Source organism: Megascapheus bottae, chromosome 23 (assembly GCF_031878675.1).
Source record: "Megascapheus bottae isolate mThoBot1 chromosome 23, mThoBot2.hap1, whole genome shotgun sequence".
Lineage (NCBI taxonomy): Eukaryota > Metazoa > Chordata > Mammalia > Rodentia > Geomyidae > Megascapheus > Megascapheus bottae.
The window spans coordinates 2639704-2656507 of NC_143531.1; the positions used below are offsets into that span (position 1 = coordinate 2639704).

General features: G+C 37.8%; 1 protein-coding gene and 1 pseudogene across 1 annotated transcript in view; one reads left to right on the forward strand and one right to left on the reverse strand.

The window, feature by feature from the left end:
* Positions 1-16804, reverse strand: part of LOC150047205 (ATPase family gene 2 protein homolog A-like) — a 76642-nt gene that overhangs the window by 43661 nt on the left and 16177 nt on the right. Inside the window, exons 10-11 of the mRNA XM_090356616.1 lie at positions 10697-10836; positions 9710-9919 (exon numbers count right to left, since the gene is read on the reverse strand). Of these exons, the coding sequence (XP_090212742.1) occupies positions 9710-9919; positions 10697-10836 (350 nt within the window). The remainder of the gene's footprint in view (positions 1-9709; positions 9920-10696; positions 10837-16804) is intronic.
* LOC150047206 (large ribosomal subunit protein eL21 pseudogene) lies at positions 3090-3597 on the forward strand (annotated as a pseudogene).

The following is a 16804-nucleotide window of genomic DNA, read 5'->3' on the forward strand; positions in this document are numbered from 1 at the left end:
AAGGCTATTAAAACAAACCGAAGACGAAACGGATACTCAGAATAAAACTTTCAAGGGCTGCAAGAGTGCTGGGTGACTATACCAGAAAAATGAGGACTGGGAACACCCCCCAAGCCAGAAAACGGAGACACTTGGGTTTCAGCTGTGGGTCCCACTGCAAGAAGTCCTGTGATATCCCACAAATCCCTAAAAGGCTAGACACAATTAGCAATTAGACAGAAGGATCCCCAATGGCCAGGCCAAACAGCAATGCAGCCTTGGGACTGCTGAGATAAACAATGGAGACATCAGCTGTAAGTCTGAACTCTGGAGCCCTGACCCCACATAAGGCTCTGAGAAGCAAAGCCCTTACTCCAAAAAGCTTGCATACCCCGCAGAGAAGTCTATACGGAACTATGCAGACAGAGGTATATAAGAATTGTCGAAGTTCATAAATGGTTGAAAAAAATAGGTTTAGGGGCCGGAAGTTTGGCCTAGTGGTAGAGTGCTTGGCTAACATGCATGAAGACCCGGGTTCGATTCCTCACTAACACATACATAAAAAAAAAAAAAGCCAGAGGTGGTGGTGAGGCTCAAGTGGTAGAGCTCTTGCCTTGAGAAAATCCAGGGACAGTGCTCAGGCCCTGAGTCCAAGCTCAGGACTGGCAAAAAAAAAAAAGAAAAATAGGTTTATTTTCTTTGTAAGTTACTGTCTCAAATATTTTGTTAAACTAGCAATCAATGGAATAAGGTGAGGTATAATGGCTGAGAGGTGTATGTTTTTTATATTTAAAAATACTAATGGCAAAAAAGAAAAATGATTTGTATGAAGCCAAACAACTGAGAAAGGGCAGTACTGACGTGAGTTTCTTCACTGTTGAAAGTTGAGAGAAGAGCTATGTGATCCTAAATGCTTTTAGGCAAAAATAAAAAGAGTAAAATGTAAGGCAAGTAAGCTACTCACAGAAACAACAAAAAAATCTCTTATATTACAGTCCTGACAAAATCCCAAGTTAAGCTACAGAAACAAAAAAAGGCTTTCATTTTCCAGACCAATATTCTTTCTATAAATTATGTTGTCCTGCTTTTTCCAAATCCTTAAAATAGGAAGGATGTAACCATTGAGATAGCGTAAGTATTAGCAATTCAGATTCCAAGGTACTGACAGTGAGATCACATGACAAGGATGAGCCTAATTCTTTTCAAATGTGTGGTTTCATGTGTATATTTAGAAGTAGTAATTTTATTAACACCCATCATAAACAAAGGACTTGTTTATATTTAACTATAAGCTTTAGATGCCTACAATACTGTCTCACTCACTACATGTTAAAAAAAATGTTAAGTAGTACACAGAAGCTGGGTGATGGTGTCTCATGAAGCCAGCCTAGACTCTTTATCTCCAATTAACCATCACAACACTGGAAGTGGAGCTGTAGCTCAAGTGTTAGAATGCCAGCCTTGAGCAAAAATGCCCATGGACAGGGCCCACCCAGGCCTTGATTTCAAGCCCCAGGACCAGCAACCCCCCAAAAAAATAAAAACTCCAATTTTATGCAGTAAACAATTACAGTATGCTGGTCTTATGTGCTTCACTGATTTAAGTATGGTCAAGAAAACCTGCCAAGAATTTAGTATCAAAAATTAGCATAGGCAGGGCCGGGAGTTTTAAGACCTGGGTTCGATTCCTCGGTACCACATACACAGAAAAAAGAAGCTGGAAGTGGTGCTCAGGCTCAAGTGGTAGAGCTCTAGCCTTGAAGAAAACCCAAGGACAGTGCTCAGGCCTTGAGTTCAAGTCCCAAAGCTGGCAAAAAAAAAAAAAATTAGCATACTTGAGCATAATGTTTATTTATAACATTCCTGGTTCAAGATTTCCAGTATTAGAGTTTACAGGGCAACAAAATATCAACCAAAGTAGTGTACCAATTTTTCTACTAAATCTAGTGAGAACTGAATCTCATTTTTCTTTTGCTATGTCTCATTATTTTACAGCATATTAGTCACAAATTCAAGTATGAGATTCACATCTATACTCTTCCTAATTTGCCTTTTTAAGTCACCATTGGCTTTGTTCCAGTCTTCCCAAGGGCTTTGTAAATGTGTCTGGCACCTGCTTACTACTTGAGGCTATTACAATTCAAATCAACTTTGTGTTTTAAAATGTCCAGGGAAGGCAAGTTAACCTAAGTGCTAACTATGGTTAAATGTTATGAATGGAATACACTCATAAAAACCCAAACTCATATGAAATCAAATACATTTATGTAATGTGAGTAAAGGATGTTGAAAAAGTATTTTTTTTAAAGCACAGTATCAGCACATATAGAAAGCCGCTCTTGGAAAAAGGCAAGTAAAAACCCTAAAAAGTAGGCGGGGTTGGCAGAAGAGAACCAAATTCAAGCTGTTCTCTCAAGGTATCAACAAACCTTCCCCACAACTCATTCACTCAGGAAAAATAAAATAACAGACATTTTACTGCAGGTACTGTGGTGGGTAGAATTAAACATGCAACCTGGAAAGTGTGAAATAAGACATATGCACAAGCCATAAACACCCATTACTGGTGACCACTCTTTCATTACTGAGTTGTGTAAAACATCTCTAATAGCTGGTTCTCAACTGCCATGTCTTTTCACCTCTGCAAATTATTCTCTTGAGCAACAACTGCTATTGGCAATATCTACCAATCTGTCCCAAAGGCATTTTAAACTGACCAGTTTAATATTATAATTTGGCATCTATATTTCACCCTCAACTTTTTTCTTCTTGATAAATTTTCATCATCACCACTTTTTTTCTTTTTTTTCATACAATAATAATAAAAACCCAAGTATGTCTCATTGTAAATGTAACCTATTTCATTATAATATTTAGTTAAATGTCTCTCCCTTTCAATTACAAGTGGATAAACAGCAAGTAGCCTATCTAAAAAGACATTCTGTTTGCTGGGGACTGGTGGCTCATGCCTGTAATCCTAACTAATCAGGAGGCTAAGATCTGAGGATCCCAGTTCAAAGCCAGTCCAGATACAAAAGTTCATGAGACTATGTCCAATTAAGAGTCAGAAAACTGCAAGTGGCAATGTGGGTCCAAGATGGCCGGCACCGCCATCTTCCAGTAATTTGCCAAAATGACGAACACAAAGGCAAAGAGGAGAGGTACCTGGTACATGTCCTCTAGGCCCTTCAGGAAGCATGGAGTTGTTCCTTTGGTCACATACATGAGAATCTACAAGAAGGGTGATATTGTAGACAGCAAGGGAATGGGTACAGTTCAAAAAGGAATGCCTCATAAATGTTATCATGGCAAAAGTGGAAGGGTCTACAATGTTACCCAGCATGCTGTTGGCATTGTTGTGAACAAACAAGTTAAGGGCAAGATACTTGCCAAGAGGATTAATGTGCGTATTGAACATATTAAGTACTCTCAGAGCCAAGATAGCTTCCTGAAACGGGTGAAGGAAAATGACCAGAAAAAGAAGGAAGCCAAAGAGAGAAAGGAACCTTGGTTCAGCTGAAGCGCCAGCCTGCTCCACCCAGAGAAGCACACTTTGTGAGAACCAACGGGAAGGAACCTGAGCTATTGAAACCTATTCCCTATGAATTCATGGCCTAAGAGATGCTTAAAAAAAATAAATGAAGACCTCTGGACTATAAAAATGGGAGAAAAAAAAAAAGAGGCAGAGCACTAGACTTGAGTGGGGGGAAAAAAAAAGCTCAGGGACATGATCAGGCTGAGTTCAAGCCCCACAATCAACAACAACAACAAACAAGAACAACAAAAAGTTCTGCTTAACATATACCGAAGTTAATATATAGAAGATGCTTAACATATACTTTCAGTTATTTCAAATGTAAAACATTATTGGTCAAGTGTCACACATACAAACATAATATTTATTGCAACTGGAATTCTTATTAACAAAAACAACCATTAGTTCATTACCAATAAATAAAAAATAAGCAGCAAAATGTTTCCTTTCTATTATAGCTCTTCCAAGTCTAAAACCATTCTTCTTTCTCTAAATCTCTCTAGATCTTCTGAGATACTAAAAGCCAAAGGTTTTACTATACTACTATAATTTGTGCTTAGCCCACTATTGTAACATGAAATATTAAATGTTCTCATGTCAAAACATCTTTTTAGACACTAGCTTTATCACTTGATACCACCTCAAAAAAACCTTCTGTATTGTACAATGTCAATTTAATGTATTTGTTAAATGATTCAGATTCTAGATGACCCAAATGACAAGAAACCTCTAAGAGAATACTTAAGATTCACAAAAGAATTTTTAGCTCTGCCAATTGCTCACAGTAGCTGGGGTTGTGGCTAACCTAATAGAGCCCTTGCCTCACATGTATGTGTAAGGTCTGCCGAAAGGAAACTCCACGCAGTTCAGGAAAAGAGGGTTTACTGCGTGAGGAAAGAACAGACTCCTGCCACCCAAGATGGAGTCCGGCGAGCAAGAGAGCTTAGGGCAGGAAGTGAGTGATTATATAGGGGGAGGGGTATAGACACAGCAGAAGTGGATATGACCTCAGAGGATAGGGAAAAACCTCAGTGGGGACCTCCCACTGCCCCCAGGCATGCCAGTTGCCAGGGTTACAGGTACTAGGCCGGGATTTCCAGGGTGCAGTGGGAGAGAGCCAAGGGAAGAAGTCATTTCTTCCAGGCAACCTAAGAGTATGAAGCCAGTATTTAATCCCTAGTAGTTTGAGAAGACTTAAATTCACTATCTTTCAATAAAAAAAATAAAGCTTGCTTAAGAAAAAAATAGGATTCATAAAAGGCTTGAAACTGGACATAGATCCTTGTGAGAGTCCAAATTATAAGATGCATCCAAGGTGAAAGGAAAAGTAGCCAAAACAAAAAATTATGGAGTTGTGATCTGGGTTTGGGCCCAGCACTAACAAACATACAGATTCCAACTGAAAACTCTAAACATAAGTTGCCCAGCCAAATTCTTCATGGACTTTTCTCAGTAACTTTCCATTATCATCATGGACAGAGGGATGACTAGACCTTTAAATGACAGATTTACCCTCATTCCCATGATTCTCCTTTCCTGAATTGTACTCATTCTCCTTACAGTAAGTAATACAGGCCACAGAGCTGGCCTATCTTTTGATTTTGGTTTGGTTTGTGAGGACAAGTTATCAGTAGGTAGGCCAGGCTCCCGTACTACTTTTGACATTCCTTACTTCAGTCTCCTGAGGAAGCTGTATTTTTCCACTTCATCTTGTGCATGTCTGTGTGGACATGTGTGTATGCCTGACTGCCTGACTGCAGGTACTAGGGTTGAACTCAGGACCTCATGCTCTGGCTTAGCTTTTGTGCTCAAGGCAAGTGCTCTACCACTTGAGTGACACCTCCAGGTCCTTGGCTCTCAATTACTTTGCTGAATGTGTGCAGATGCCTGGGTTTGTGATACTCAAACTTCAGTTCATATACATTTTATTTGTCAGTAAAGACTTACCAAAGACAGTATAGAAACCTTCCTTCTTTTCCTCTGTCCCTCTCTCCCTACGTCTTCCTCCCTTCTCTCAATCCTTTGGGTTGTCCTGGGGATTGAACTCCAGGTTCTTACACTTGTTAGGAAGTCACTCTACCACATGAGCCATGCCTCTTAATCCTTTACTGTGTTGGCTACAATCCTACCTGTGCTTTCCTGTGTCACTGGGGATGACAGGAGCATGGCAAAACACTGGCCCCTGTCATTTTGCTTCTTCTATACCTAGGATTAACAGGCATGTGTCACTAAATTCAATCATTAGTTGAGATGGAACCTCAAGAACTTCTAGACCTGGGCTTGCCTTGAACCATTAATCCCGCATCTTAGTTAAGTAGCTAGGGATTATAGGCTTGAGACAGTATACCGGGCTGTCTCTCCTTACTTTTAACACCTCTTATTAGCATTGTACATTTATAACAGTCACTGAACTAACAATGATACATTATTACTAAAACCACAACCTATCCAATTTCCTTATATTCTCTTCTTGTTGTTTCCTACTCAGGATACCATTAACAGTACATTAGTTATCTGTCCCCTCAGGATCCTGATAAAACAGCATCATTTCTTTTTTTTTTCATGTATTTTTTATTGTAATTAATAGAAGGGTTACATGATATTTGCCAGATAGTGCATTAATTCCCATACACTGGTACCCTTTCACATGTCTTGATCCCCATTTCCCTCCCCCCCAAGCATCATTTCTTATTATCTAAACCAAATCATAAGGCGTTAAAAAAAAAAAAAAAAAACAAGGATATTCAAGAGCATTCTATACCAACAATTTCAAAAGATGTCAGGATTGGTGCTGGGCATTTGGCCTAGTGGTAGAGTGCTTGCCCAGAATGCAGGAAGATCTGGGTTCGATTCTTCCGTAACACATACATTAAAAAAAAAAAAAAAGCTGGAAATGGTGCTGTGGCTCAAGCAGCAGAGCACTAGGCCTTGAGAAAGCCCAAGGAGAGTGCACAGGCCTGAGTTCAAGGCCCAGGACTGGCAAAAGAAAAAAAAAAAGGTATCAATATTGATAAAGGAAATATTGAGGATGCTGTTGCTAACCGAAGATTTAAAAGACATGACAAGCTGGGTACTGGAAGCTCATGACTATAATTCTAGCTACCCAGAATGCTGAGATCTAAGGATAATTTGAAGCCAGCCCAAACAAAAACTCTCAGGACTTTCTGCTTATCTCCACTTAACTAACAAAAGCTGCAAGTGAAGACAGCTTAAATGACAGTACTAATCTTTAAATCAAAAGCTCAGAAGTAGCACCCCAGGCCTAGTTCTAGATCCAAGCCCAGCACAGAGTGCACACACGCACATACAACAAATGCAACACAAATGTAAATGGAATCATTCTGTCATAAAGAATTTCATCCTCCTGTGTAGCTATGACTACAGATGTGAGCCACTTGTGTCTGGAGAATTTAGAATTTTCCAAATTCACATTATCTTATACATTTGGTAACAGAACAGTAAAGATCTAGTTAACTGAGTTTTAGTAATTATTTTAAGCTTTGTTGTTCTAAGTACATACAATTTTTTTTTTTGGAAAACTGATTGTATTTTATACAAAGCCTCTGTGACAATTATACAGAAAAAAATTCTCAAAAAGTGAAAACACACTAAGCCCATATACTACTATACTCCCCAGCACTGCTAATAAAGAACTTATGAAAACTCCTTAACAGGGGCCAGGAGTGTGGCCTACTGGTAGAGTGCTTGCCTAGCAGGCATGAAGCCCTGGGTTCGATTCCTTCGTACCACGTACACAAAAAAAAAAATCCAAAAGTGGTGCTGTGGCTCAAGTGGTTGAACACTACTAGCCTTGAGAAAGCTCAAGTACATTGCCCAGGCCCTGAGTTCAAGCCTTAGAATTGCCCAAAAAAAAAAAAAAAACAAAAAACAAAAAAAACCCAACAACCAAAAACACACACAACTTTCTGAGTCCTTTAAATTCTTCTTCCAGAATCAATGACAGTTCCTTATCAAGTAAAAAACAATATACCCAAACATAATTAATGAATGTTTGCACAATCCAAGAAAGAGGCACAAAGAAGTTCCAACTGGAATTTTTTTTTTAATGAAATTGACCCATATGACAAACTAAAGCATTTTCACAGAAACACATAAATATGCCAGAGGATTTTTAAGAGCCCACACAAACCAAGGTAAAGTCTTACTCTGAATAGAATAAATTTGTCTTTAATCTTTAGTAAAGTTAATAACCATGGTAAAAAGTACAGGGAGGGGCTGGGAATGTGGCTTAGTTGATGAAGTGCTTGCCTAGCATGCAACAAGTCTTGGGTTCAATTCCTCAGTATCACATCAACAGAAAAAGCTGGAAGTGGTGCTGTGACTTAAGAGGCAGGGAGTTTCACTATCTTTAAAATGTATTTAAAATAGGAGCTGGAGTTTGGCCTAGTGGTAGAGTGCTTGCCTAGCATGCACAAAGACCCAGGTTTGATTCCTTGGTACCACATACATAGAAAAAAGCTGGAAGTGGTGCTATGGCTCAAGTGGTAGAGCTCTAGCCTTGAGAAAAGTCCCAGGACAGTGCCCAGGCCGAGTTCAAGCTGCAACTGGCAAAAAAAAAAAATGTATTTAAAATACATATTACTGATGAGAGAATTCAAGGGTAGTTTTTGGGTTCATCTTCAAAACTTATATGATTTGTTATTTCCAAGTGGTCAAACTAAAGTATAACCCTTAAGTCCCATTAGAAAGCAAGCATGTATGTTCAAAGCAAAAACCAGATTTTTTTTTAGCATAGAAAGTTAAATCTAGAATGAGTAATATGAACAACTATATTGATTTCATTTCCACATCATAATCTGAATAATATAACTATTCAAATCTCACAGCAAGCATCTTTTTTTTTTTGGCCAGTCCTAAGGCTTGAACTCATGGACTAGGCACCGTCCTTGGGCTTTCTCAAGGTTAGCACTCTACCACTTTTTTTGTATGTGTATGTGGGTACCAAGGAATCCAACCCAGGGCTTTGTGCATGCCAGACAAGCACCCTACCATGGGGCAGCCATGTTCTTGATCCTCATACTTTTTTTTAAAGTCCCTGACTTGTTATTTTGAAAAATTTGAAACAAAATTGAAAGAACATCTATTAGTCATTAAAAAAATACCTCCTTGTAGATCCAAAACTAATACTGCCCAAACTATATTAAGCATTACACAAAATAAAAATATGCATTAAAATTGATAATTAGGACTAGTAACAATTTCTAAGTAGGTTATGAACTCAAGTTAGGATAACTTCTCAACATTACTTACCTTTTCTGTATAACTAGGAGACTTAAAATTTTAATTAAAAAAAACTCAAACAAGTTAAGGTTTAGTTTTTCCATGAACAAAGTGCAAGATAAACCTTTCAAGGAACCACTTACTTGCCAGGAGTTTGGCCTAGTGGTAGAGTGCTCACTAGCATGCATGAAGTCCCGGTACCACATAGATAGAAAAAGCCAGAAGTGGTGCTGTGGCCCAAGTGGCAGAGTGCTAGCCTTGAGCAAAATAAAGTCCAAGGACAGTGCCCCTGAGTTCAAGCCATATGACTGGCAAAAAAAAAAAGAACCACTTACCATTTTCTTATAATGAGAAGATGAAAAAGGAAAATTATTCAGTTATGATGGATTTTATATTTAAAATAGATAACATATTTTTAAGTAATCCTAGGAATGTCAAGAAAGCTATACTAGGTAGCATCAATAACTAGCGTCTTTGATCACAAAAACAGTAAGATACTTGTTTCTAAGAAAGTATGTGTGTCCTTTCAGATTCAAATCTAAAAAGCTGTGAGCTAGGTCTTCATCAGATGTTTTTTTTTATTTTCAAGTAGAGAATAGTCTATTATGAATATATAATTGTGAAATGCATAAGATAGACACAGTGAAATAAGGATGACAATAAAAAGCAGAGAGAATTCTAGTACAGCAATGTCCACATGAGAAGGGACAGAAACCAAACAGAAATCAAGACGTATATGGAAATTTCAAAAACACTTAGGACTCCAATAATCAAATTTGCAACCTTTGAAACTACTCTTGGCCCCATTAGTAAGGAAATGGAAACACTTGGAAAAAAATCATAGTAAGTGAAGTAAGCCAAATCTAATGCAACATAGGCTCAATGGTTTCCCTTATTTGTAATAATAAGTGGAGAAAGAAGTAGATCAACCATTAAAAATAATAAATAGCCTACCTTTACAGCTAGAAAATTCAGTCCACTCTCATTGGCCAAAGCCTTGGCTATCATTGTTTTAGAGCACCCAGGAGGACCATACAACAGAACTCCTTTAGAAGGCGTAATTCCCATTCGAATGAATGATCCTGGGCATTTCAAAGGCCATTCCACAGCTTGTTTCAAGTTCTTCTTGACATTCTCCATTCCTCCTATGTCTGACCAGGATACCTGCAGAACAAAAACAAAGCATGTCATTAGCAAAGAAAGTAGAAGGGCAAATAGCCCATTTAAAAATCAAGAGGATACTTTTAAGAATATAAAGTAGTAAATCAGGAGTACAATAAAATGAGAGCAGTGAATTATAAAAATACTTTAAAATTATTTATGTTTGGAAGCATTGCATAAACCCATCTTAAATGATTAGACATACTCTGAAGTTTATTTTCTGCTTTTACAGTCTCATCTGTATGAAAATATTGAGTCAGTGATCCAAAGGTTCCTCTCTTCATTTATTTGTCTGTCTGCCTGCCTGCCTCTGTCCATTTATCTATAATTTTCTTAACTCCAAAGGGTTATGCAAAAGGATTACAAATGAGCGTTCATCTAAGTGCCTGGTGCTTTTTGATCAGTCACCACTCCCCTCATTCTCCCTCACTCAGCTATATATTAAAATTTATATATTTAATTCCTAGTTACGTGTGTGTGTGTGTGTGTGTATACTCACAAACAATAGCACAAGTAAAATGGAAAAATAAGTATACAGTCAATACAAACTACCTGTTTGTGATTTGTGCTAGTTTTGCAGGATGGTGTTACTAAAGTAAACTCAGAAAAGAATGCCCAGTATGTCTTTTACAATTGCATTGAATCCACAATTATTTCACTATTACGAAAATTTCAAACAGTTTTTTGACTAAAATATTTTTGAAATTTAACACTGAAACTTGGTTTCTGCAGAACCTCAGATTCTGTAGCAACTGTTAGCACATAGTACAGATAACTTACATTTGGGATATCAATTGCTACCTCTCTCATAGCACTGGGTCTGATGTCCTTCATTGCCTGCAGAAAATCATTCAGAGTGATCTTCACCTGACCAGGAAGGTTAGGCTGCTTCTTCAAGAAACTACGCAAGGCACAGGAACCTATAATAAGGAAAGGAAATGCAAATGAAAACAACCCAAACATACCACCTTACCCTAACAAGAATGGCCAAGATTTTGAACTCAGACAAGGACAGATGCTGGCGGGTTGTGGAGAAAAAGGAACCCTACTGCACTGCTGGTGGGAATGTAAACTAGTTCAGCCACTCTGGAAAGCAGTGTGGAGGTTTCTTAAAGAACTGAAAATAGACCTTCCATACAATCCTGCCATTACCACTCCTGGGCATATATCCTGAACATTCATAACCCAGGATATGATAAGGACACCTGCTCAGCTATGTTCATCTCTGCACTATTCACAATAGCCAGGCAATGGAAACAATCCAGATGCCTTACTGCAGATGAATGGATACAAAATATATACACAATGAAATTCTACATACCCAACAGACAAGATAAAATAATGGCATTTGCAGGGAAGTAGGTGAATCTAGAGTGAATCATGTTAAGTGAGACAAGACCAAAGGAACAAAAGGTGCATGGTATCCTTAATATGTGGCTATTAGATCCAAACAGTACAAGAGTGAGGACTCAATATTTGCATACCCAATGCTATTGGAAATATCAACACAACTACATAACACATAAAAATCTACGACTCTATACACATAAATGTTTTATTACAGAGATTAATATGTATCTATGACATATAAACCCTCAGCCTAATTTTAATTATGTTCTATAATCTAAGTGCCAGTGATTGTATATAGAGATTCCCTTCTTGAAAACTTGTTTGTTAAGTACATCATTTGAAATATGATGTAAAAAAGCCATATAATGAATGATTGTTGTCCTTAATGTACTATGTTGTCTCTCATCTCCTTTGCTGTCCCTTGGTTATCTCATATTGGTATAGTATCTCACTTTGTTATCTGATATATTGAATTTATTTGTATTTGGTTATTTGAAATTTGATAGGGAAGGGGGGAAAACCAAGACAGGTGGGGGGTGTGGGGGGGGAGGGAAATGGGTACCAAGACATGTGAAAAGGTATCAATGCATGTGAATTAATGCACCTTCTATCTGGCAAATATCATGTAACCCTTTTACTAATTACAATAAAAAAAATTACAAGAAAAAAAAAAAGAAATATGATGTAAATGAATCAATGTTAATAAATTCTTTAAAAAAAAGAACCCTATGGGGCCAGGACTTTGGCCTAGTGGTTAAAGTGCTTGCTTAGCATGCATGAAGACCCGGGTTCGATTCCTCGGTACCACATGTAGAAAAAAGCCGGAAGTGGTGCAGAGGCTCAAGTGGTAGAGCTCTAGCCTTGAGAAAGTCCAAGGACAGTGCTCAGGCCCTGAGCTCAAGCCCAGGACTGGCAAAAAAAACCAAAAACAACAACAACAACAAAAAAAAAACCCTAAAAAAAAAACCCAAAAATCCATGACCTTTTAGTGCAGCCAAGCATGTGATAGGCTCTGGGTTAGATTCTAAGTACCTCAAACAAACATCCACGACCACCCTTATCCAAAAAAAAAAAAAAACAACCATAAAACTACCACCACAAAAATCCTAAATATTTCTGGATAAGAGTCAGACAAAATTTGCAATACAGAATCTTAAAATTTTATGTACAATCCTTGTTAAGTGAGATCACAATTTAACTTCATTGGAAAGCAATAAACAATTCAAACTGATCATAGGAATAAATAACAGAGGAAGTAACAGATAACATGGGTATCTGTCTCTCACAACTGCATTATAAATATTGTGGTAAAGTTTCTCTAGAAATGTGCTCGTGCATATGACAAGTGAAGTAGGTATAGCTAAAACAATTTTTTTGTATTTCAACTTTTATATTCCCTTAATTATACATTAAAATATAAACAAAGTATTAAGTACCAGAGAAATTAAAAGGAATATCCTCAACAAAGGCACTGCTACATCTTAGAAGTGATCACGGGAGTCCCAACCATACTAAATTCCATCACTTTCAGAAGTTGCTTTTAAAAGAATAGCACAGGGCCCACAGCATGGCTTAGTGGTATAGTGCTTGCCTAGCATGCACAAAGCCCAAGTTCGATTCCTCAGTACCACAGACACAGAAAAGGCCAGAAGTGGTACTGTGGCTCCAGTGGTAGAGTGCTAGCCTTGAGAAAGCTCAAGGACAGTGCCCATGTCCTGAAATCAAGCCCCAAAACTAGTAGTAAGTAATAGCACAGCGCTGGACACCAGTGTCGCAAACCTGAAATTCAAAGTCAGCTTGGGTAGAATGTCCATGAGACAAAAGTTGAAAGTGAATGTGTGGATCAAGTAGTGCTAGCTTTGAGTAAAAAAGCTAGGACAGCACTCAGGCCCCCAAGTTCAAGCCCCAGGACCTGCACAAACATTAACTGAATAAATAATAGCACTATGGAAGGCACCAGGGTCTTCAAACATGAATCCTGGGCCTAAGCTTGTATCTCACTACATAGGTCACGTAATTTCCACACGATCATGAAATAATCTCTGAGAGGGGATTCTAGCCCCCAAACATTAAAATTCACTTCATTCACTTCATCAGAAAAGGCTTCAAAAAGTTTCCCTAAAATACAATTTTTAAGAAGTGGAGGTGTAGCTCAAGTGGAAGAGTGCCAGTTTTGAAGGGGGGTGGGGGAACCACCAAGACAGCATGAGGCCCTGAGTTAAAACTCCATCCAACACAAAATAAATAAAAATAACTCAATTATCTATCTATCTGAGGAAAAGGGAGGGAGAGAGGGAGAAAAGGGGGGAGAGGTAGAGAGGGAAGGAGGGAGGTTAAGAAGGGAGGTATGGAGGGGAAAAAAAGAAAAGCTGGGTGCCATTGCACAGGCCTGAAATCCCAACTCTGCCGAAGGCATAAATAAGAGGCAGACATTGGGAGTAAACTCAGGGCCTGGGAGCTGTCCATAAGCTTTTTCTGCTCAAAGCTGGCACTCCTTCCACCTGAGCCACAGTTTCAGTTTCAGCTTTTTAGTCGCTAATTGTAGGTACAGGTCTCATGGACTTTTTCTGCCTGGAATGGCTTTGAACCATGATCCTCAGATCTCAGCCTCTTAAATAGCTAGAACTATAGGCATGAGCCACCAGCACAAAGCAAAGGTTGAATTTTGAACAAATTTAACAACAGAGCTGAGAAGACTTTAAAAAAGATATAAAGAATATTTTAGAGAGGGGCTGTAAGTGTGGCTTAGTGGTAGAATGCTTACCTAGCATGTACAAAGCCCTGGGTTCAATTCCTCAGTACCACAGACAGAAAAAGCCTGAAGTGGTGCTGTGGCTCAAGAGGTAGAGCGCTGTGGCTCAAGAGGTAGAGCGTTAACACTGAAAAAGCTCAAAGACTGTGCCCTTAGTTCAAGCCCCAGGGCTGGCAAAAAAAAAAAAAAAAATATCTCAGAGCAATAATTTCATTTAGAAAAGATTCCTATTTGTAAATGTTTTAATTTGAAAGAAAACTTTTCTGAAGTGTATTGCTTTTATAGTCTTGGCATCACAAGCCAGAAAATTTTCCACTAGTAAGTAAATGGTATATGTCAATTAGAGCTTAAACAGAATTAGAACTATCACCTGCTTCCTGAAATAAACCACTTAGCTCCAGCCATTTCAATTAAGTAGCCAAAGTATTACTTGAAATGCTCATTTCAGTGACCAAGAAAATAAAATCTTATGCTCATGCACAGAAACAATCTCGTTTCATAAGTACTTTATTATTATACTTCAAAATTACTGAACAGCGAAAAATTTTTTTATTGTTTATATGTATTCTTCTGCAGAATTACTGTTTAGTTTTCAAGCTACAATAATAAATATGTGGGCCCTTACAAAACAGTTTTGGTAAATATATCAATCTAATTTCTTTTCTTTCTTTCATTGCTCGATTGTAGGTCACTAGAGAACCCACATGTGTGATGAGGTGGTTGAGAAATGACATGATTTCCCTTTGTAAGGTTCAGCAAGAGCATTTATCAAGGAAAAAACCAAAATAAGCCTTGTCTATTATTTTGTCTGCACATTTATTAGTGTACAAGACATGTAACTGATGCAGATTCAGTAAAAATTACTATCAAGTAACATAGAGGATTCTGCCAGATTTCTCTAATATTTTTCTCTATTAGAATAACCAAGAATGCTTCATAAAATATCCAGAGTATGGCTAAAACTCAAGTGAACTTCTATCTATAGAAATGCATAAATACAAAACTATTTCAACAGGATGTTAAAATAGCTTTGGAGAGGCAAGAGAATGAGAAATAAATGACATTTATCAAGGCTTATATAAACCATGACTATTGCTGTCAAATTGTTTTCCGAATCTTGTAAGAGATCTGAAAAAGATATGCCATCCTATTCACCTAGTGAGAAAACAGAAAATGAAAAGTTGAATAGCTTACCAAGCATTCTCGGTTGACAAAGAATAAAATCAGCATTTGAATTTAGAGCTCACCAAGCTTTCTAAGACCCCATTATTTCCCGAATTTATAGAGAATTTTGCCCTACACACTAGTGGCAAATTATCCTGCTACGCAAGAAGCTGAGATCCTGAGGATCATGAGTCAAAGCCAGCCTGACAGAAAAGCCCTCAACTCCCTCAAGATTCCTCTAGCAAAAAGTTGGCCTGGAAATGTAGCTGCACAAATAGTGGAGCTCAGGCAAGCAAGCAAGAACCCAATTCAAGTGGTATCAGCAGCCACTTGCCACACCCCCACCAAACATAAAAGGACAATAGTTTAACTGTGCCATAGAAAGTAATACTGGAGGAATTTAAGACAGTGAAAAACGTCAGAAAGCATAAGAGTTAAACTGCTAGAATTCCTGTTAAAATAAGCTAGTGGGGGGCGGGGGAGGAAAGACTATCAAGCCATAAAGATCTTGGCACTTTAGACAAGACATAAAATTTTCCATTTCCAAAAAAGTTAAAAGTAATTAGATGCAGTACTGTTATTCAACCCAAATTTCAGTGCCATAATGCCAAAAATCATTGTGTAAATAAGTGTTTTAATTCTTCCTGTTCTGTGACTCTACCTTCTCCAGGCCCAAGTATTTGGTATGAAAATGATGAAATGAGGTACAGTCCACAAGGATACTAAAGATAAACTCTAAGAGATGCAAAGCAAAGACTTCCTTTCCCTATAAACAAAGTGACTTGAGTCCACTTCTTGAAGCAATCAAGCTCTATTTATATTCACTCTCCTGAAATGGCACAGGCAGCCTTAGAAGGGCAAGTTTATACAATAAATCCCTATATTTGGAAAACTGTTGCTAAGCACTTTCTAACATTCAGCAAAGTTTATATAATTCATGTCCCTGCTACATAATTAACATATCATGTTTTCCAAAAACTACACTATCCTTATCTATGTTGTTAGTTTAAAACATTATAAATTCTGAGGGAATTAATAAAAGGCTATGCAACTAATTAATTAGAAAGGCAGCCTAATCCCATGAGGAATACAAATACAGACACTAAATGTCAGGGTGTGTTAAAAGTCTAGCTTGTGAACAGCTTGTCCACTTTGAGATAAAACATTTCAGAATACAGCTGCTCTCTGCTTAAAAAGGTAAACTGCAGAGTATTAGGTCTTTGGATAAGACACAGCACATCAAGTCACACTCTAGGTTAAAAACTTAATTGTATAGAAAATGTAACATTTAAAAGCAAGTTTCACACCCCATTATCAATGTTAAACATCTCCTTTGCTTAGACAGCATAAAACAATTGTTGAAAGCACAACTATCGTATTTCTACATTCCATATTAATTATAGCAACAAAGTTAAAAGATAGAGAAAATAACTATAAACACTGGAATGAGATTAAGAAAGTTGAGCATAAACACTATAAAAGATGTAAACTAGCCAGGCACTGGTGGCTCACACCTGCAATCCTAGCTACTCAAGAGTCTGAGGTCAAAGGATTACAATTCAAAGGTAGCCTGGACAGGAAATTCAATGAAGCTCTAATTTTCAATTAACCAGCAAAAAGCC